Genomic DNA, 22112 nt, shown 5'->3' on the forward strand with positions numbered 1-22112 from the left:
CACAATGCTCAAGAGTGATTTCAGCCCATTATTCTAGGCAGATTACCTCCAGGTTATTCAATTCAGTTGGATAGCACTTGTTTTGGGAAACTGCCATCGCTTCTTGGTTGGTTTAAAGATTAGGGCTTTGACTGTTCCACTGCAGACCTTTTTGTTCTAGAGCCACTCCAGTGTTACTTGTATTTTTAGATCATTGTGCTGCTAAGAGATAAACGTTCTCCCAACCTTCAGTTTATAGCAGGCTAAAACTGATGTTTTTTTTAACAAGCCCAGTCCCTGCTGATAATAAGTCCCAAACACAAATTTGTTTTTCAAAAAAATAAAAACACAGGACGTATATATGTGTTATTTCCTAACATACAAGAATTGGAATACCTGATATTATTGCTCAATAACCAGTTCACCACAATGTTTAGTAGATTATACATGAATCAAGCTATTTGTGGCAATGGTGAGTGAAGTATTATATTAGTTGATTAAAACATTCTCTTGGTTATTTATTTATCCATTACTAAATGAAAATATTATACGAGAAAAAAAAGACACTGTTCTGTTCTAAAAATTACAAAAACAGTAAAAAAACAAAAAAATAATAGGTAGTTTGTACTTAAGCACTAACCAAGGCCCTGAGTGCGAGGAATTCAAAGACTGAGATTTGCTTGAGAAGGGTGAATGCAGGTTATGTTATGATAAAATAAATCAAGTCTATTTACAGTAAATGCTGCAGCAATCAAAAACAAGCAGAGCAGTATTTTATTACATTGAGGTATAGAGACAACTCATACAAAGGGTTATTTTATTTACTGCCCCAAAGGTGTAAAGCAATGAATAGCCCTTTCAGCTCCTTCTCTCCGGAGTACATTACTTCCTCAAAATGTGATGTCATGGTGACATTAAAAAATGGGAAAAATGGAGGGAGTCAGTGCACTCTTTGGAATTACGGGTTGCCAGCAGCAGTGAAATAATGAACTACAACTTCCAGTATCTGTAGCTGGCCTAGAGCTGGTAAATGTGGCTTGAAACACAATATAACTGTGTGTGATACAAACTGCTCTTAATAACACACAGGGCAAGTGATTCTAACAGTAACTTATAATATAGGTCATTTACTTACTGCAAGCTGAGTGTGCAAAGTACAATTTTGGATGCAATTGCCTTGGGTTTTCCAGCATCATTAAGGCCTTAAGTGGGGTATGCACCTCACGAAATTGCAACTAATGCATTAAAACAAGGCAAGTTGTGTGTGCACTTTAATGCAAATCGTGCCGTGTCCGGTTGGTGTCACTTCTGGCATTGAAATTACATCTGCACTCAATTCTTTAGGTGCAAGGACTCTGAGGCAATTGATGCAGGGTGCTGTGGGAACTAAAGATGAGCAAATCTGTCCTGTTTTGCTTTGGTGAAAATTTGCAAATCTTTGAAAAGTCGCTCATCAAAAAAAAATTGCAGTGCGCATCAAAAAAATGATGTGCACTGCAATTTTTTTGACGCTGAGACAATTTTTTGTCATGCAGTGAATTTTATCACCTGTTTCACAAAATAATCAATAATAATAATAATAATGGCGAAATGTGGAAATTCGTCCTGAATCCATGCCTGGCGAATTATTTCGCCCATCACTAGTAGGAACCCTATTTGTGTACAATTTTTTGCTCACAATAGTTAAGCGCAACTATGAGGAAGTGCAAAAAACAGATTTAGCTGCAAGTACGTTTAATTAATTGCAATTTTACGTGACTGCAACTGCACATGCAGTTTTTCACACACATTTGGGGTGCTGCTAAAGCATCTGCCAGAATAGATTCCTGTACTATATCTGATTTACAAACACTGGGCAAACCACCTCTAACTTTGAAGGCATGGCTTATTACTGTTATAGGGCTGCGGATCCTCTCAGATGGTACAGTAAGTTTAGTATATAAAACAAAGCATTTCTATATTCATTTTTAGTTTCTATTTTAATCCTAATCACACAAACATAGCTAAACCAACACTCTCTTCTCTAGGGCATGTTGGTAAATAGGCTAGACTTGATGTATTGCCTAATTTAGAGAGCAATCCAGTAAGTGGGTGTTGTTATAATCACCCATGTTCCTTCCTCAGGGGAGTTAGGGCTTAATCCAGCTCATGGGACACAGCATAAATCCCTTTGGAGAAGCATGAAGGGCACAGCACTATGTGATGTCCTAGTGCCAGCTGTCTCTCTGCTGTTCCAGTGGCTCCAAGATAAATGAGCTTTGAAGTGTCAGTGAGACTTGCCTGCAGGGTAAGGAATATATCTATGTAAATGAGCAAATGCAAGGACGCTAGTTATATTTATAGATCCACAGATTAGAATCTGCTAGGGAAACTAATTCCAAATGCCACTGCATGCTCACCATATTTAGGGCTGGAAATCAGAACATGAGCCATAAAGTCTTTTCAGCAGTATATATATATATATATACAATATATATATATATAGAAAAAGACTGAGGCACACACCTATAGGAGTTACAACCTGGGTGCAAATCAGAGAGACTATATAAATATGTAAAAAAATGCTGATGTTCAGCAGGAAAATTTTATAAAAAAAAAAAAAGATACTCATTTTATTTGGATCGACGTTTTGGTCCTCACTCATGAGGGCTGATTCATTAGAGATCGATAAGTTTTATCGCACGCTTCTTTGCGTTAAAATAGACGCAAAAATTAACGTGCAATTTGCTACAGTATTACCGCATGCGTTAAGTCGCATATCGCATGCGTTAATTTGCGCGCCGAAATAACACGCATGATTCACAAACACTTAGGGGCAGATTTACCAAAGCACGAATTTGAATCCCGAATAGCAAAAATTTGGATTGGAAACGAAAATTTTGACACTTTTTCGTCGCTGTCATGACTTTATCGTATTTTGCGAGACTATTTTGTCACCGTCGCAACTTTATCATATTGAACGCTCGTAAACGGCGGAAAAACCTTTCCGACTTGAATGAATCCGAAACTTTCGTACTCGGAACAACAATACGATTTTTTGCGCGACAGCGACGGAAAAGTCGCAAAAAATATATGAATAAGTTGTAACGGCGACGAAATAGTCGCAAAAATACCGATCATTATAAAAAAACGCATTTGGACACATTCAAAGCGCATAAGGGGGAGATTTACTAAGGCACGAACGCTTCGAATGTATTTTTTTCGTAATGATCGGTATTTTGGCGACTATTTCGTCGCAGTTATGATTTTTTCGTATATTTTTCGTGACTTTTTCGTCGTCGTCGCGAAAAAATCGCATTGTTGTGCTGAGTATGAATGTTTCGGATTCATTCAAGCTTCAGTATCGTGACTTTCCTTGGGCCAGGTTGGAGCTGCAGAGTGCCATTGAGCCCTATGGGAGACTTTCCTTGGGCCAGGTTGGAGCTGCAGAGTGCCATTGAGCCCTATGGGAGACTTTCCTTGGGCCAGGTTGGAGCTGCAGAGTGCCATTGAGCCCTATGGGAGACTTTCCTTGGGCCAGGTTGGAGCTGCAGAGTGCCATTGAGCCCTATGGGAGACTTTCCTTGGGCCAGGTTGGAGCTGCAGAGTGCCATTGGGTCCTATGGGAGGCTTTCCTTGGGCCAGGTTGGAGCTGCAGAGTGCCATTTATTCCTCTGTGAGGCTTCCAAAATCATGGAAAGTCGGAAAGGTTTTTCCGCCGTTTACGAGCGTTCAATACGATAAAGTTGCAACAGCGATGAAATAGTTGCGCAAAATACGATAAAGTCGCGATGGTGATGAAAAATTTGTGAAATGTTCGTTTCCATTCCGAATTTTTGCTATTCGGGATTCGAATTCGTGCTTTGGTAAATCTGCCCCTTAGACGCGCTAAATATCGCATTAGTCTATGCGAAAATTAACACCTACTTGAGGCAGGCGGTAATTATAGAAAAATACAGTTAATGAGCTTTTGGCAACACAATATGGACTTTGCAGTGGGATTTATTCAAGTATGTGTTGGCCCTAGAGTGATGCAGCCTCCAGTTTGCATGGAAATGGTCATTTTCAGTACAGTAATTTTCTGAAAGTAATGGCGTGTATGGCTAACATGGCGTGGGTTTTTTCACATGCAGCAAATATTTGTACGTGGTGCGTTGATTAGCGCTCGTTCCATCAAAATAGTCTTCGTGTCTAAAATAACGCAAGCAGCATCGCGCGTAAATTAACGCAAGTATGCTTTTAGTGAATTGTGCGTTAAGACGCGATAAATTAGACGTGATAAAATTTTTAATGCATGCTATAAATAACGCATGTTTTAACGCACTTTAGTGAATCAGCCCTATGACCTTTATCAAGATAAAGGTCCCTTCAATACCTCAGCCACAGAGCAGCAGAAAATACAGAGATTTTCACTTTAGCTAACTGAAATCTTTGTCAAGGTTTAAGTAGCTGTCACAGTTTTGATACTTTAATGCAGAATATATAAATGAAAGGCAGGGTGCTATGCCCTGTTGCTGAGGAAGTATTAAACATTATTCTGCTAGCTTACAATCAAGAGAGTCGAGATTAATGGCTGGCTGAAGTAACAGAGCTATTTTTAATAACTTGGAGAGCTTCCATCCACCTGCATCAATTTATGATCATAACAGACTGACTTGATCACTTAGAAATCTGTTCAGATCACGCACTTAGAAAGATGTCATTCTGACAGCTATATTACATGCTAAATCAAACTTAAGAGGGAATGCAAATGTGTACTTAAGGATTGCCTGTTTCTGCTAATGCTAAATTAACAGTTAATATTATGGAAGCAGCATGTTGGAATGCTATCTGAGATTAATGGGGGCATTTATTAACACTTGTATTTCTTTTTTTTCCCACAAACTTGAATTCTATACACTGGCCATATTCTGAAAATATTAAAGTGAATACTTAAACAAAGGCTATCAGATTTTCAACTCACGCCAAGGAGACCCCCACATGCACTGCCTTCTCAGCTTTAGCTTGGGATTACGACAATGGCCACTTGAAACTCTTATTTCATTTTATAAACTAAAATTCTAAATGATAAAATATATAGAACCAATTTGTGCACCAATGAAAGTCCAGCCCAGAAGGCCACATGAACAAACAAGACAAAGGGGCACATTTACTAATCCAGTCCCTGTCCCCTGAAATCAGTCATTTCTGTAAACACATACCTCTCAGCCTACAGATTCCACCTATTTGATACACATGTCTATATCTGCTACCACTAATCATGGTGTTTAGTTAAAACCGTGATAAAATTAGATTCAAACTATGGAATATATCAAACTTATTTATTTATTTTTTTGTCCTAATGAGCTGCATCATAATTAGCTGCCACAGACTATGAACATTTTCTTTCATCCAGGTCATGGATGACCTAGTAGAAGTAAATCTAAGGGCTCTGGCACACGGGGAGATTAGTCGCCCGCGACAAAACTCCCTGTTCGCGGGCGACTAATCTCCCCGAGTTGCCTTCGCGGCGGCACGATTTCGGGAAATCGCCGAAAAAGACTTGCAAGGCTTTTTCGTCGATTTGCGCGAAATCGCACCGCCGCGTGTGCCATCCCACCGGCAACTTACATGTTCGCCGGTGGGATGGCAGGGTAAGGCAACTCGGGGAGATTAGTCGCCCGCGAACAGGGAGTTTTGTCGCGGGCGACTAATCTCCCCGTGTGCCAGAGCCCTAAAGCATTTGTATTTGGTAATCATATCAAAGTAACTCCACAGCACTCACACCTCTGTGAGTTTCAGATGTCTCCTCTCTGAAGAGTTACAAAGTGCCATTGTGATTGGATTAGTGCATATATGTCAAACACAAGGCCCGTTGGCCAAATCCGGCCCACCTGGCTGTTTTATGTGTCCCTTGGTGAGTGTGTCTAACCATCCAGCCTGATCAATTTCCATTTCCTCACATAGTAACTAAGACTAAGGGGTATATTTATCATTCTGTGTAAAAAGTGGAGTGAAGCATTACCAGTAATGTTGCCCAAGGCATCCAATCCGTAATCAGATTTCAACAGTAACAAAGCATCTATTGGCTGCTATGAGCAACCTCACCGGTAATGTCTTACTCCACTTTTTACACATTGTGATAAATATACCCCTTAGTATCTTATTAAGTAAATTAATAAAAAATTTGGCCCACGACTTAGCCTGTGTTTTAGATTTCGGCCCCCTTATGTGATTGAGTTTGACACCCCTGGATTAGTGGAAGAGTTCATATTGCTGAGGACTTCCCATACCAGTCAGTTGAACTGAAGAAGCTGCTCGGATGATTAGTGAAACGCCTTCAATGATTACTCAGCAAGTCCAGTTGCTTTAGATTTACTTACAGTGGTGTGAAAAACTATTTGCCCCCTTCCTGATTTCTTATTCTTTTGCATGTTTGTCACACTTTAATGTTTCTGCTCATCAAAAACCGTTAACTATTAGTCAAAGATAACATAATTGAACACAAAATGCAGTTTTTAAATGAAGGTTTACGTTATTAAGGGAGAAAAAAAACTCCAAATCTACATGGCCCTGTGTGAAAAAGTGATTGCCCCCCTTGTTAAAAAATAACTTAACTGCGGTTTATCAATTTCAATTTTCAATTTTAATATCAATTTCTGTAGTCACCCCCAGGCCTGATTACTGCCACACCTGTTTCAATCAAGAAATCACTTAAATAGGAGCTACCTGACACAGAGAAGTAGACCAAAAGCACCTCAAAAGCTAGACATCATGCCAAGATCCAAAGAAATTCAGGAACAAATGAGAACAAAAGTAATTGAGATCTATCAGTCTGGTAAAGGTTATAAAGCCATTTCTAAAGCTTTGGGACTCCAGCGAACCACAGTGAGAGCCATTATCCACAAATGGCAAAAACATGGAACAGTGGTGAACCTTCCCAGGAGTGGCCGGCCGACCAAAATTACCCCAAGAGCGCAGAGACAACTCATCCGAGAGACCACAAAAGACCCCAGGACAACATCTAAAGAACTGCAGGCCTCACTTGCCTCAATTAAGGTCAGTGTTCACGACTCCACCATAAGAAAGAGACTGGGCAAAAACGGCCTGCATGGCAGATTTCCAAGGCACAAACCACTTTTAAGCAAAAAGAACATTATGGCTCGTCTCAATTTTGCTAAAAAACATCTCAATGATTGCCAAGACTTTTGGGAAAATATCTTGTGAACCGACGAGACAAAAGTTGAACTTTTTGGAAGGTGCGTGTCCCGTTACATCTGGCGTAAAAGTAACACAGCATTTCAGAAAAAGAACATCATACCAACAGTAAAATATGGTGGCGGTAGTGTGATGGTCTGGGGTTGTTTTGCTGCTTCAGGACCTGGAAGGCTTGCTGTGATAGATGGAACCATAAATTCTACGGTCTACCAAAAAATCCTGAAGGAGAATGTCCGGCCATCTGTTCGTCAACTCAAGCTGAAGCGATCTTGGGTGCTGCAGCAGGACAATGACCCAAAACACACCAGCAAATCCACCTCTGAATGGCTGAAGAAAAACAAAATGAAGACTTTGGAGTGGCCTAGTCAAAGTCCTGACCTGAATCCTATTGAGATGTTGTGGCATGACCTTAAAAAGGCGGTTGATGCTAGAAAACCCTCAAATAAAGCTGAATTACAACAATTCTGCAAAGATGAGTGGGCCAAAATTCCTCCAGAGCGCTGTAAAAGACTCGTTGCAAGTTATCGCAAACGCTTGATTGCAGTTATTGCTGCTAAGGGTGGCCCAACCAGTTATTAGGTTCAGGGGGCAATTACTTTTTCACACAGGGCCATGTAGGTTTGGATTTGTTTTCTCCCTAAATAATAAAAACCCTCATTTAAAAACTGCATTTTGTGTTTACTTGTGTTATCTTTGACTAATAGTTAAATGTGTTTGATGATCAGAAACATTTTGTGTGACAAACATGCAAAAGAATAAGAAATCAGGAAGGGGGCAAATAGTTTTTCACACCACTGTATACTTGATATAGCTGCCACAGATTTTCTCAGTATTCATGACTTTTACAAATGAATGTTATCTTGGATGGCAAAATTTAGGTTTTGTGCAAATAAATGTAGATAACATTATAGAATAAGCTGTTTATTCAATTGGGGCTTGTATGTCTTGATACATTAGGGGGCATATTTATCAAAATGTAAGTTTAGAGCTTAATACAGAAAAAACTCACCCATGTTCTATTCCTTCCAATGGGAATTTTAGAAGTGTATTTATCATATGGTTAACTGTAACTTTAACCCATTGATAAATACGTGTAAATGTGTGTAAAAATGGCATACGAATAAATATCGTGGGCAAAAAAAAAACTCGAACTATCACACAAAAAAGCAGTGTCAAAAATCCAAAACCTCTAAAGTTTCAAAGCAAAAGAAGGATCCGCCAGGCAAGAGACATCTGCCACTGACTTCTACATGAGCTTGACTAGTTTTAGCCCGTGAATTGTTGGATTTGGAATTGTAGCCATTTTGTCACATAGTAAATCTTGGAAAAGTTGCAACTTTTTTTTCTGTGACTTTTAGCGCTAAAAATTCAAAAAAACATTTGGACAGTTATTAAATGGCCTCCTTGGTCTTATTCAACCATTTGGCAAAGTTCCAAGTAGTTTTAAGAAAATAGCTGCAAGAATAATGACCAAAAAGCATTATACAGTATAATTTCATTATACAACATACAATTTGGTACTATCTCCAACAATAAGATTTCTATAAATATAAAATTAACAGCTGCAATTGGTTTATTTCATTTTGCAATCTGAGTGGCTCCATCCGCACTGAATGTCAATACAGAGAGGAAAGAGTCACCCTGTTCTGAAGCTGCTTCTGTAGGTGACAGTTATGCCTCCCACCTGATTCCCTTTAAATCCTTTTTAGGTGATTTGCCAGAATCATTATCACTGTAGGAGTTCAAAGAAGCAGACACTGTCTTGTTTTAGAAAGAAAGCGCACCACTGAATCATGTTCTGAGTTCTTTAATGCAGCTGTAAAGGTTTTCTTTCTTTCTTTTGCAATATTTTTAGCTTTGCCAAATAGAAGAAAATACCATTGTTTTCAGAAAAAAATACATATCTGAAAAGTGCCCTTTGTATAACAATGTCACATCCTATTTAAATGAGCTAGAAAATAAGACTTGTCTACAGCAGAATTCATTTTATTTCATAGCTGCACAGTGCACACTTTCAGGTGGCCACAATAAATGCATTCTGTGCTTTTTCATGCTAAATTACAGCAAAGAAAACCATCATCAGACTAGAAATTCTAAGGCTTTACTGTATTATAAACTATGCAGAGAATAACTGGTCCTTTCTGATAATTTTATGGTAAAACAAACACAATGCCAGATGTAAGTCAATATTTCCCCAAGAACCAGTTGTTGATGATAAGAGTTTCAGTTCATTGACGGGAAACAGACTGGAAATCATGGCTGTTTTTAAAGGACAAAAATGTCCAATACCTCCCACCAACCTATGGAACAGTTTTACAGCTTAGATTTTGAGTGTCAGTTTATGAACTATTATAGGGCTCATTTACAAACTGCAACTGAAGTTGCGGTTGTGCAAAAATGTTCACAGTCATTGTGCAAATTGACTCCAGCGTCCAATGTCAGCTCCTTGTGCCAGTGCAATAGTGCAATTGCACTAAGTAACTCTCTGCCAGTAGATGAAATGGTGCTGAAATCATTATATGAAAAGGCTCTGTGGTTAAAAAACATGGCAATTTCAGCCCCAAAATTGCACGCTGCACTTTCACTTATAAATAAGGCCTTATATGTTTACTTCTAAATCAGATGCAATTCCCAATATCCTACAAGAGTGCACCCTTTAGAGCCCCCTTGGTGCCAGGTGAAAAAAAGGGTCTTTTCATCTGATGCAATTGAGCTGTGCCTGATTTGCCACAATTAATACAATGCAAATTGGACACAATTGCACAGAAGTCCATCTGGTGTATTTGCTGGTATTTGGCATTTGAGTGTAGCACAAGTGTACTTGCACCTATTGATGCTGGCATGAAGCTAGTGCCTGGTTAGGAAGTGGTGGTAGCTCCAGGGTTCCCCTGCATTAGTAGTGCAGCAGCACTTGATCTGGAATGGAAGGCAGGAAGGACTAAGTTGCACTGAGTGCAACTATACAGAAGGGCAAGCAACTCATTTTGCTGTTAATACCTTCTCAATAAAAGGGGTACTTTGCGGGAACTGCACTTCACTTGGAGTCATAAGTGACCACTAATAATAATATCAGAATTTGCAATCTTATTTAGGCTGGCAAACAGGAGGCCTGTGGGCTGGATGTAACCCTTTGTATGGCCTCCTGCCTGGGCTCTACAGCAATACCTTTATGTTATCCAGCCCCCAAACATGTAGTATGTCTAACTACAAATAATAATTGATCGCTAACAAATTGATGGGGCATGCCGGAAAAGCTGAACCATTAACACACCCTGCTGAACAGGCTCTACACATTTAAACAAAGGTTTTTTAGTAATGTTTTGTGACATTACATTTTTATTACATTACATTAACATTTATTTATAAAGCGCCAACATATTCCGCAGCACTGTACAATATGTGGGTTACATAAATTGGACATACAGAGTAACATATAAAGCAATCAGTAACCGATACAAGAGGTGAAGAGGGCCCTGCCTAAAAGAGCTTACAATCTACAAGGAGAAAGGGTTGAGACACAAGGTGTGGGAATGGGCATGACCAGAGTTGTGAGAGGTGTGGCTCAGGGTATTGCTAAGCTAGATTAGGGTAAGCCTCTCTAAATAAATGTGTTTTTAGAGATCTCTTGAAGGCAGAGAGATTGGGAGAAAGTCTGACAGTTTGTGGGAGCGAATTCCAGAGAAGGGGGGCAGCCCTTGCAAAGTCTTGAATGCGAATTGTGAGGAGGGAGTGAGAGAGGAGTTGAGGAGCAGGTCAGTAGAGGAGCGTAACAAGCGGGTTGGATGGTACCTAGAGATGAGTTCAGAGATGTAGGGTGGGGCAGAGTTATGGACTGCTTTAAATGTGAGGGTCAATAGTTTGAATTTTATCCTGGATGGTAGCAGAAGCCAGTGCAGGGATTGGCAGAGTGGCATGTCAGAGGAGGAGCGGTTGGAGAGGTGTATGAGCCTGGCAGCAGTATTCATTAAGGACTGGAGTGGGGACAGTCTTTGGAGGGGAAGGCCAATTAATAGGGAGTTACAGTAGTCCAGGCGAGATATTATAAGAGAGTGAATAAGAATTTTGGCAGCATCTTGGGTGATAAATGATCGGATTTTGGAGATATTTCTTAGGTGAAAGTGACATGATTTGATAAGTGATTGGATATGAGGGGTGAAGGACAGGGCAGAATCAAGGATAACCCCAAGGCACTTTTATAAAGGTTTATAAAGTTACTATTATAGGTAACACTATAATAGTAATTGTAGGTAACAGCCATGTCTGCTTCTTTTTTTTTTCATTTTTATTTTGAATAGATGCAAATATCCAAGTTGTGTTACACTACATCTGTTGTCTGTGAAATAATGTCACTTTGCATGGTGTGCACGGCAAAGGAACTAGCATAGAAGGAGGAGAAAAGAGGTGGAAAATAGAATAGAGAATAAGAAAAAGGAGAAATGAATAGACATTCTCCTGAAAGGCCATCTACTAGAAAAGAATTAGTTAAAAACAAGTGAACAGTTGTAATGATTAGAACAATCAGATCAGACAGCAAGACAAATTCCTTTCACCTATGTTTTCAGCTTGGAAGCTTTGGTCAGCTGCTGTGTGTGCAGCCAGATTATAAATACAGTCCCATGAAATCACTGTAACAGTTTAAAAGGTTTTATGTTAGCAAGGAGTATGTATGCTAAGGAATTGTTTTCAGCCAATATTCAGCCAATATGGATTCATGCAGCTTAGTTGGGATCAAGTACAAGGTACTGTTTATTTATTACAGAAAAGGCCGGCGGGACTTGTGTTATAGACGTGCCATTACCATATATCATGTATCTATAACTTGATCTAATGTAGGTTATGCAGTGGCAATGCTTTACAGAATATACAGGGTTAAATCATTTTGTAATTTAGATAGTAATTTTGTTATAGCCCTTAGGCTAATGCCCCACAGAGAGATTAGTTGTCTGTTATAAATCTCTGCTACCGTGGGCGAATAATCTCTCCAAATTGCTTTTCTACCAGCAGCAAAGTGAATCACATACGCGAATGGCAAACGCATTGCTGTCTTTTCCAAAGTCACGTAAAGTTGCCTGCAAGAAAAAACTTTGCGCAGCTTCTGAAAAACAAAGTGACACATATGCCTTTCCACCGGCTATTCACTTTGTTGACAATGGAAAGGCATTTAGGAGAGGATGGCACCAGTGCCTGTAAGGCTAATGCCCCATGTAGAGATTAGTCGCTCCGATTAATCTCTGCTACTATGGCCGACTAATCTCTCCAAGGGACATAAGCCTTAGAGGTACTGGTGCCATTCTGTCTATCAATGTGGAAGCTCCACCCCCTACTGTGTTTCCCATCCATATTTTGTCGGCTTCTTCACACCAACAGTACAGAAAGGTTATCAGGCAAAGGGATGAAATAGCATCCTCTTTCTGAGTGGAGAGATGAAGAAAGTCAATAGATAATGTAATATGTTCTAAGGGGGTTACAAGTGACTGAGTAGTTTTTTGGAGATTTAGGAAGGGGAAGCAACTGGCAGAATTGAGTCATGAAGCCCATACAGATTTCAAACCCCCTTAAAGGAGAGGAACTATCTTTTCCAAATGAAGGGAGGCCCAAAGACCAACATCCCCCCCTACTAGGGCCCTTTAGGCTTCCGGTGGAGTAGCAGCATCTCCAAAGCTCCTGCACAATAAGGTGCACAAGGCACGGATTTGCCTGACCCACACTCTGTCCCATCGCTGACTCTCTCAGCCTTTAAAGAAATGCTAGCAGGACTATGACTTAGACCTAGCAGGTGTAGTTAACATACTTAAATCTGAACTTTGGTCTATTCGAGAGCACACAGACCACCACGAGGCAAGATGTCAGAGCTTGTAACAGCACACAATGCAATAGTTGATCTGAGCCATGCACTGGAAGACAAGTTATAAAGCTTAAAGCAAAGCTAGTGGATTTGGAAGACTGCAATAGACGCTAGAACTTGCGATTTCAGGGCATATCAAAAGAGATCAAACAGAGTGGGCTGGAAGAGTTGCTGAAGGTATTTTTCTAGGAACTCCTATCTCAACTGGACTGTTCCCTCTTAAAGATAGGGTGCACCGAATCTAATAATGCTCCAAGAGCAGCCCAAGGGATATTATTGCCTGCATTAATTTCTTCTTGACTAAAGAACAACTCTAGAGGGCACAACAAAATGCCTCTTAACTCAACATTTTTGTGGATCTCTCTGCTCACACAATCCAATGCAGGAAAGATTTTCGGCGGATCACTTCAAAACTAAGTAGCCATGGAATCCTCTATAGATGGGGATTCCCCACCACGCGTATCATTCTAATTTCACACACCCCCAGCAGCTGCAGCCATGTTGGATGCATGGAGCCTCATCACACACGCATCAACTCATGCCTCACTCACAGTCACCCAGAGTTGCCAAAGATCCCCATCACCAAAATCCTAAAATCGCCTGGATCATTGGTGCCTGATATCCCAACCTACAACATTGGCTTAGGATCATACCGCAGTACATTCAGGTGCTGACTTTTGATAGTAAACACGGACTAAGTTACACGGTTAGAAACTATTTTTTTTAAAAGACTCCCACTCAAAGGGTATGTTATCAATGTCATAAAGATTGGTAACATCAGGGTATTTTGAAAACAAAAGCAAACACATGGATATCATGGAATAAGAACTCCAACTTCAGTTAGAGCTCACTGGTTGGGAGCGTTAGAAATGTCACAAGGTGTGGAGCTGTGGAGCCTGACCCCACACAAACTAGTGTGTATGTATTCGGGCAAGGACAGTGTGGGCAAGTGGGAACTCTAGTGCACATCTTTTGGAACTGCCCCAAGATATAACCACTTTGGAGTGAGGTTTCCACCTTAGTAGCTGCTAAACTAAACCTTGCTGTAGCACTATCCCCAGCTATAACTCTTCTACACATATTCCCTCCAGGCTTAGAAAGTGGAGAAGCATTTATACTAAATCAAATGTTGTTTGCAGTTAAAACTCTCCTTGCCAGAATGTGGAAGTCTATAGAAGCCCCTACTTAGAGTAGACAACATGCTGTCAGAGGAACATCCAGGTATCAACATAGTGTGAACAACTAAGAATAAAGAGCTTTGGAAAGCATGGAGAAGAATAACATATAACAAAACTGAATATATGCCACAGCTGGAATCCTCATTGAGTCATTACTGAAGTGCCTTCACCCCACATCGTCCCATTATTAACCACCCCCTCCTCCCTGTGCCTCCTCACCCGCAACACTTGGCAGATTTACAAGCTATATTTTGTGTAAAAGACAAAACTATGTTCCAATTTATTTTTTTCTTTGCTTTTGCAAACTCAATAAAGATATATTTATTTGTCAATTATTTCACAAAATGTGACTCTGTGGGAAATGGCCGTAATTCATCCTTTTCCAGATAATGGATCCCATCCCATAATAGCATGTCTCTCTAAAAGGGTCACTGTGCCCTCACATTTACTAGAGAAATGTTTTGAGAATACCTATGCATGCATCGATTTATAGTAACTCTCTATACAAGCTTTGAGAAAACCTATGGAGTTGCTATAGAGAGTGCAAATTTCAGCTCTGTTTAGCTGTCTACACCTCAGTGACATTTATATACCTTACAGGACACTCCAAATTAAAAAAAAATATTTATTTAAGTCAAAAACATAACCCAAAGCTATGGCGTGATCAGGAGCACAGTTTTAAAAAAAAAACAAAAGAGGTCCATAGGATATTTTCGGGTAATATCCTAGCAGTGAGCACCTAACCTCAAACATATATTTGGGAGTGCTACTTCTCATTACTATGTATATTATTTATGCACCTTGACCATCAGGCATTTCTCTAGGATGGAATTGTAAAACCAGTCTGCACTACGTTTACACAATTCTGGATTTGGTGTTTTTGGTGTATAAACTAATACACATTTTTTAGAATCAATAAAGACAAAATGACATCAATTATTTAAACAAACTATTTCTATTAATTCATGTTGTTTCTCCTCCAGGTGATGGAGTTTGTGTGTTCAAGAGTTTAATTAACAAGGATACAGAATACTGCCGCGTGGGGAAGCAATCAGTCCTAATTACAATTGGTTTTAATAGTGCATTGTTACATTTCAAGACACATAGTGGTAAGTATTAAATGTACTGTTATTTGTCTATGTGCATGCTGAGCTACAGAGTGTAGAGTCTCATTGCTGCAATTTTTTAAATCAGCTTTAATAACTCATTATTGTAACCAAATCATTTAACAAGTTACTAGGCACATCAGTTAGTTTATGCCTACAGTAAATTCTAATTAGGTTCTAATTTGTAAAATTATTTGTATCCCTTTATGCTAGTGCCGAGTATATAGCAAATGGTACACTATATATACAGGAGAAAACAGAGATGCTGTTGATACTGTAATGAAATGTCTTTATACATGAAACAAAAGAGCCGCCATCAATCTTTGTCATAGCTAACTTGAACCTGTAAGTTTCTTTTGCCATACAACAGAAGAAGGATTGGATAGTTGATAAAAGTACTATACAGAACAGGGGCAGGACAACAGTTTGTTAGGACAGTGTAAAAAATGCAGAGGATGCACCCTAATAAAGTTAGAGCACCTTGAAAAAAAACTAGAGCTCCTACAAAATGGCTACCCCCTGTGAATTTCTATGTGCTTTAACAAAATTTTCTAAAAGAAAACTTTTCAGAATAGATTGTGACTTTGTTTATTTAATGATTTTTGGCCTAAATAAACTTTTCTACTGCAATTAAACTTCCATTTTAAGTTTTAGTCAAAGATTTATCCCCAGTCAGTTATAGCTTTCCCTTAGATTTCAATGCCAACATAATTCTAGCTTGTGAATCAACAGCAAGCTACAAAGCCTTTGCAATTGCCAAACATGCCAATCAGCCCCCTCTAAGGTGGGCATATACTAATGTTCAATTTTTTACGAATTGTATTTTTTGCAACAAAATACAATCATGTTGCTAAAAAGCAATGCGATTATGTGACAAAACCAGGACAAATTTGAAAGCAAAAATACACCATGTAAAACCTGTTGAGATCATGTAGAAATTAATGCAACCGTTACTTGTACAACTAAAAGATCTTTTGCTTTGTGGTTTTAGCTGTTTTCAGGGTTTTTTAATGCTTGCATTCGGGGTTGGACTGGGCCGCCGGTACTCCAGGAAAAAACCCAGTGGGCCCCGGCAGCCCAGACCCGATGCCTGTTGCCGCTCCCCTGGCCGCCGGTGTCCTCCCATGATACATTTCACTTATGCATGCTCAGGGGAGGACATTGGGGGGGGTGTCGGGGGACAGAGCACGGCGGGGGAACTTTGGGGGGTGCGGGACCCCGGTGGCGGTAGTCCCGGTGGGCCCTGCACCTCCCAGTCCGACCCTGCTTGCATTTGTACGACAATGCGATTTTCATGTTTTGCCATGTATTTTTTCATTGTCCTTTTCAATTCAGATATTTTAATAAATGGCTGACATTCATGGAAATAAGTTTAGGCGTGGTTTCAAAAACCTTTAAAACCATGAAAAATGAAAATGTTGATAAATGGACATCTAAGAGTCATTCTCGGTTCCCTTTAATCTGCAAATGATCATGCTTTTCCAAAGGTGACTAACTTAACAGTCCCATAATTTGACAGTGAGGTTTTTCAGCTTTTAACAAAATTGCTGAGGAAATTACATGATAAAAGGTAGATCAGATCTGATGCTAACAGGAGGAAGCACTGTGAACACAAACTCACCTAAAATGAATAGTCCAAAAACACAGATGTTTATTTGTATGCCATATCAAAATCCCAGGTTAAAACTGTAAAACAGCTCAAAATTCAGCTCAAGGAGTAGAATATTCTGCCAACTTTACAACAGACTCTCACCAAAAGAATTATACACTTATATTTCTATTTGCTGCTTATGAACTTGGAATATTTCTAAAATGAAACAGTTAGCTTTCTATAATGAAAGACAAGTATATTACTAAATTATAAAGAAGAGTCCAATGCATTATGTGCTATACTATTAACTGAGTGTTACAATCTTTTCAGAGTACAGTTCTTTTCACAATGCTTTGAAGAGGTATAGGAATCACAGGAAGGAACATAATGTGTTCTCTCAGCGCACAGAGGAATCGTCGGCTTCACAGTACTTCCAGGTATATTTATTGTACTTTATTATGAGCTGGAATAGGTTTTAAAAAATTCAGGCTAAAGTTTAGAGAATGCCTATTTCTATTCAGATATGAATCTAAAATATCTTTTTGAATGCACACAACTGCCCAACTTTAGGCACACCATTTAATCATTTGAATGACAGCAAATTTTACATAAAAGTGCAAGCAATTAGCCAAGCAGTTACCTATTGGTTTAATAAAGTTTTTTTTTGTAGAAAAGCCCTGGAAAAATCAGGGAAATTATATATAGTTTTTCCACAAACAAGTTAACAAAGTAATTATATTTTGTCATTTTTCTTCAGTTATAACCACATTTTTTGTTTATAGCCCAAGAAAAAATCTTGACAACAATATGATAATCCCCCACCTGATCAAGGTTTTTTACTGCAATTAAATTTTTCCTGCAACTGAGCTTAAGCCATTAGAGATTTGTCTTCACTATGACTACTATAGAAAAATTAACGTGATCAGGGAAAAATAAACTTGATAGCATATGGTGACTAATAATTGAGTTTTTAAAATGAATAAAGATAAATAAATTTGCCCAATATATACAATACATATCCCTTCCATACACTCTAGTCACACAAAGAATTAAATGGGGTAAACCCACTGCTACGTAATAGTAGAATGAAGTTCTATAGAGTGTGTATCAGCATAGTGGGGCTTAAATTTCCATTCAGTTGCATCAGCTAAGGCATAATGTTTTTTTTGGGCACAAAGTTATGTCATTTTGACCAAATTTTCTCATATAATGAGACTGCCCCTTTTGTCAGTGTCACAAAATATGAGAAAGTGTGCCTTCCCAGCCACATTTCCTCCAGCATCGATGAACATCTAGGTACAGCTTACCAAGTTTCACTAGGGTATAGTTCCAGTACCAAGACTGTATTATCCTTAATGGGTTTAGGATGCCAGGGAATTCCCTATCCCTCAGTTGAACTCAGTAAAATGTCTTGAATCAAGCCCAGTTGATTTACACTTACAGAATCTATATACTACCCGTAATCTCAGGCTTCCAGAATCTCCTCTCTCCGTATTCAGCTCCTTTGATCTCGTAACAGAGTCTGAAGTTTCCCAGCTTCTCCATTCCTCTCCGCCTACTACCTGCTCACTGGATCCTATGCCCTCATCCCTACTAAAACAGTGTGCCCCTGCCCTTACTCCAGCTCTTATCCACATATTCAATTCCTCTCTGGCTTCTGGTACTTTTCCCTCTCTATTTAAACAAGCATGTGTCAAACCCATTCTTAAAAATAAATTTGCTCCTGCCTATCTAACTACCGTTCTGTCTCACTCCTGCCCCTAGCCGCTAACTTCCTCTGCACCCATAATCTGCTGGACCCTATGCAGTCTGGTTTTCAGCCTGTGCACTCCACTAAGACGGCCTTATGTAGAGTGGCAAATGATCTCCAGACTGCCAAGGCCAAAGGATGCTACTCAGTCCTCATTCTCCTTGACCTTTCCTCTGCTTTTGATACTGTCGACCATTCTATCCTTATGCAAATTCTTTATTCTCTGGGTATCCGGGATCAGGCTGCATCCTGGTTCTCTTCCTACCTTCTAACTGCTCCTTCTCTGTCGCTCTTGCTAACAAATCCTCTACCCTGGTTCTGTTTTGTGTGGGAGTGCCTCAGGGCTCTGTGCTTGGTCCTTTGCTGTTCTCCCTGTACACTCTCTCTTTAGGAGACCTCCGCTCCTCTCAGAGCCTCTGTCTTTTTACACCATCCACTCCCACTGCGCTCTCTCATCTTAAACCTTTCTATCTCGCTGCTCCTTACCTCTGGAACTCTATCCCTGAATCCCTTCGTAGGGAACACTCACCCACTCTCTTTAAGAAAAAGCTCAGCTGTTACCTTCTGGAGCACTAGTTTGCCTAGTCCTGCGCTTAAGGGCAAATGCCCATACCTGGTGCACTCTTACCTTCCAATTTGTGCCTTTACGTTACCCAATCACTTAGATTGTTACTCCCTGTGTATTTATATATATATTTATTGTATTTATTTATTATAACACTTGTCCTCCCTGTGTGTAATTTTGTATTTTGTAAGATTGTACAGCGCTTTAGAAATAAAGTTATACATACATACATACATAAAAAGGTTGCAAACTACAGTATATTCCCAGACCCACTGTTGCTCTCAAACAAACAGTCCAGAAACCTTAAGCAGCTTATTGTTCAGTGTTCCCTTGAAGCCCCAGCAGATAGCAGTATGTCGAGCTGTGGACACAAGTGATGCTATATATATATATATATATATATATATATATATATATATATATATATATATACACACACGCATCATAATGCTATTTATTGTACCATATTTCTCTTATTTTAACAGTTTTATGGCTGTTTATCTCAACAACAGAATATGCTGCAGGACTATGTAAGGACCACAACATATCACAAAGCTATTTTACAAAACCATGTTGATTTCAACAACAAGGTAAGACATTATTTGTTATAGGTGCAGCAAGGATATTCGATTCTCTACCTGTGGACAAATCTACAGCATTAACAGTTTGGCTTTTTGTATTTACTGAACATGAAATAAACTTGTATTTATTGATCATGAAATCTCTGTGTAGTGTGGAACAAAGGGCTAGATATAATTCAGTGAGAGAAAGGTTTATCACATGAAAACTAATGGACGAAATTCAATTTAAGATGCAGTTCAATGAGAAAAACATATCTCACTGTTTATCACATGAAAAATTTGACCTGAATTAGGAGAATTGAATTAAATCTCATCAAGTTTTTATGTGATAAACCATGAGATAACTTTTTCAATTCCCCTGGGCTTATGTCATACTCTGTCCCCACAGATAAACTACTGTAGATCACATAATCTTGTAGAGTATGGACCATAAAAATATTTTTAGCAATTTTTACTACAGCTCTGTGTTATCTGTAATATGGAAACAAATGAAGTGCTTACACTACTAAGGAAAGTTTATTGAATCACAGTGATCGTTCATGTCCATTTTCAATTATTTCAAAATATTCTTGAATTTATTATAACTTATGACATTCAAATCTAAAGATTTATGTCTTTTTTGCCTTTATCTTGTTTTATGGATTTTCAGTTTGGGCTTCCTATCTATTTCCTTACCCAAGGTTGTCCTGGATGTTGGCTGTGGTTCGGGAATCCTCTCATTCTTTGCCGTGCAAGCTGGTGCAAGGAAGGTTTATGCAGTGGAAGGGAGCTCGGTTGCAAAATATGCTGAGGTAGGAGAGGTCTTTTCAATCAATTCTTGTAGAATAATATACTGACATGAAGCTTTTAACATAGTTTTGTAATTCAGCCTTGCTAACTTGTTAGTGGAAATGATAAAAGCAAAATAAACAGGAGAGGTATCCGACATGAAGCATCTTATCTAAAAGATCTTGAAATGAATGGTTTTCAAAGGATGGCTGCATAATACAGTAAATTAGTCACATGTCTGCAAAAATGAGTCCTGCTGTAGCACATCTGAAGCAATTTCCAAAAGAATCATTCAGGGTTTCTTTCCTCTTTCAACAACATAAGTAAGCTATCTTTTATGTTATGCAGTGCAATCATCTACATCATTATATTTAATCTGCCAGGCATTCTGTATTCTAAAATAAATTGCTGTTATGTGCCCACTAGCATTAAATAAATTCAGCCATATCTGCAAATAGTTTCACAATTCATTTTTTGTTTTTTTAGTGTTCAATTTTAGAAATTCTCATGTGTTTGTATAACAATCAAAATGTTAGAAATAAATATTTTTTTAAAGTAAATAATTTCAGCTCAGTGTTCCTTCTTAGTGATGTAGCGAACTGTTCGCCGGCGAACTAATTCGCGCGAACATCGGGTGTTCGAGAACGCGGAAATTCGAGAACTTTTGGCGATGTTCGCCATTTTGGGTTCGCCGCGTTTTTTTTTTTGCGCTGTGTTTTTTCGCCTCGGTTTTTTCCGCCGCGTTTTTTCGCTTCGGTTTTTCGCCTTTGCGTATACACAGAAATAGCTTGCGTTTTTTTTTTGGCGTTATTTTTTGGCGTTATTTTTTTGCGTTTTTTTTACAAAGTATTTTTCAGAGAAATTTTTGCTTGATCCCCCTCCTGCATGCCACTGTCCAGGTCGTGGCACCTTTTAAACAACTTTAAAATCAGTTTTCTGGCCAGAAATGGCTTTTCTAGGTTTTAAAGTTCGCCTTCCCATTGAAGTCTATGGGGTTCGCAAAGTTCGCGAATATTCGCGAGTTTTGCCGAAAGTCCGCGAACGGGTCCGAGAACATTTTTGGCGATGTTCGCTACATCCCTATTCCTTCTCTCTCAATTAGTTTTGTATTTTGTTTATGCCTATTTGTGTGCTTTAAACCTATAAAATCCACCTCTATCTTTGGACTAAGCGTTCTGAAATCATAGAGCCAGTAGGTGGGAGATTTATCAATCCACAAATGTACTGTGCTTAAAAAGAAACCGCCTCACAATCGTATTGTCGCAACGAGTACGAAAGTTTCAGATTCATTCAAGCTTCGGAATCATGACTTTCCTTGGGCCAGGTTGGAGCTGCAGAGTGCCATTGATTCCTATGGGAGGCTTCCAAAATCATGCACAGAAGAATCAAAGTCAGAAAGGTTTTCCTGCATTTTACGATCGTTCGGATACGAAAATTTCGTGACTTTCGGATCACCAATACGATATTATTGTGACTAATAAGATTTTTTCGTAAGCATATTCGTGATATTTGCGATCATCAGAAATTATTGTATCCAATCCGAATTTTTACCATTCGGGATTCGAATTTGTGT

At 39.1% G+C, this 22112-nt stretch overlaps 1 protein-coding gene across 4 annotated transcripts in view; it reads left to right on the forward strand.

Moving 5' to 3' along the window:
* The window catches only part of carm1p1, a 47128-nt gene that overhangs the window by 10526 nt on the left and 14490 nt on the right, over positions 1 to 22112 (forward strand). For all 4 annotated transcript variants that reach the window (XM_012952634.3, XM_031890667.1, XM_031890668.1 and 1 more), the window contains exons 3-6: positions 15162 to 15287; positions 17206 to 17312; positions 19676 to 19780; positions 20452 to 20562. In XM_012952634.3, coding sequence (XP_012808088.2) covers positions 15162 to 15287; positions 17206 to 17312; positions 19676 to 19780; positions 20452 to 20562 — 449 coding nt within the window. The remainder of the gene's footprint in view (positions 1 to 15161; positions 15288 to 17205; positions 17313 to 19675; positions 19781 to 20451; positions 20563 to 22112) is intronic.

Source organism: Xenopus tropicalis, chromosome 1 (genome assembly GCF_000004195.4).
Source record: "Xenopus tropicalis strain Nigerian chromosome 1, UCB_Xtro_10.0, whole genome shotgun sequence".
NCBI classification, from domain to species: domain Eukaryota; kingdom Metazoa; phylum Chordata; class Amphibia; order Anura; family Pipidae; genus Xenopus; species Xenopus tropicalis.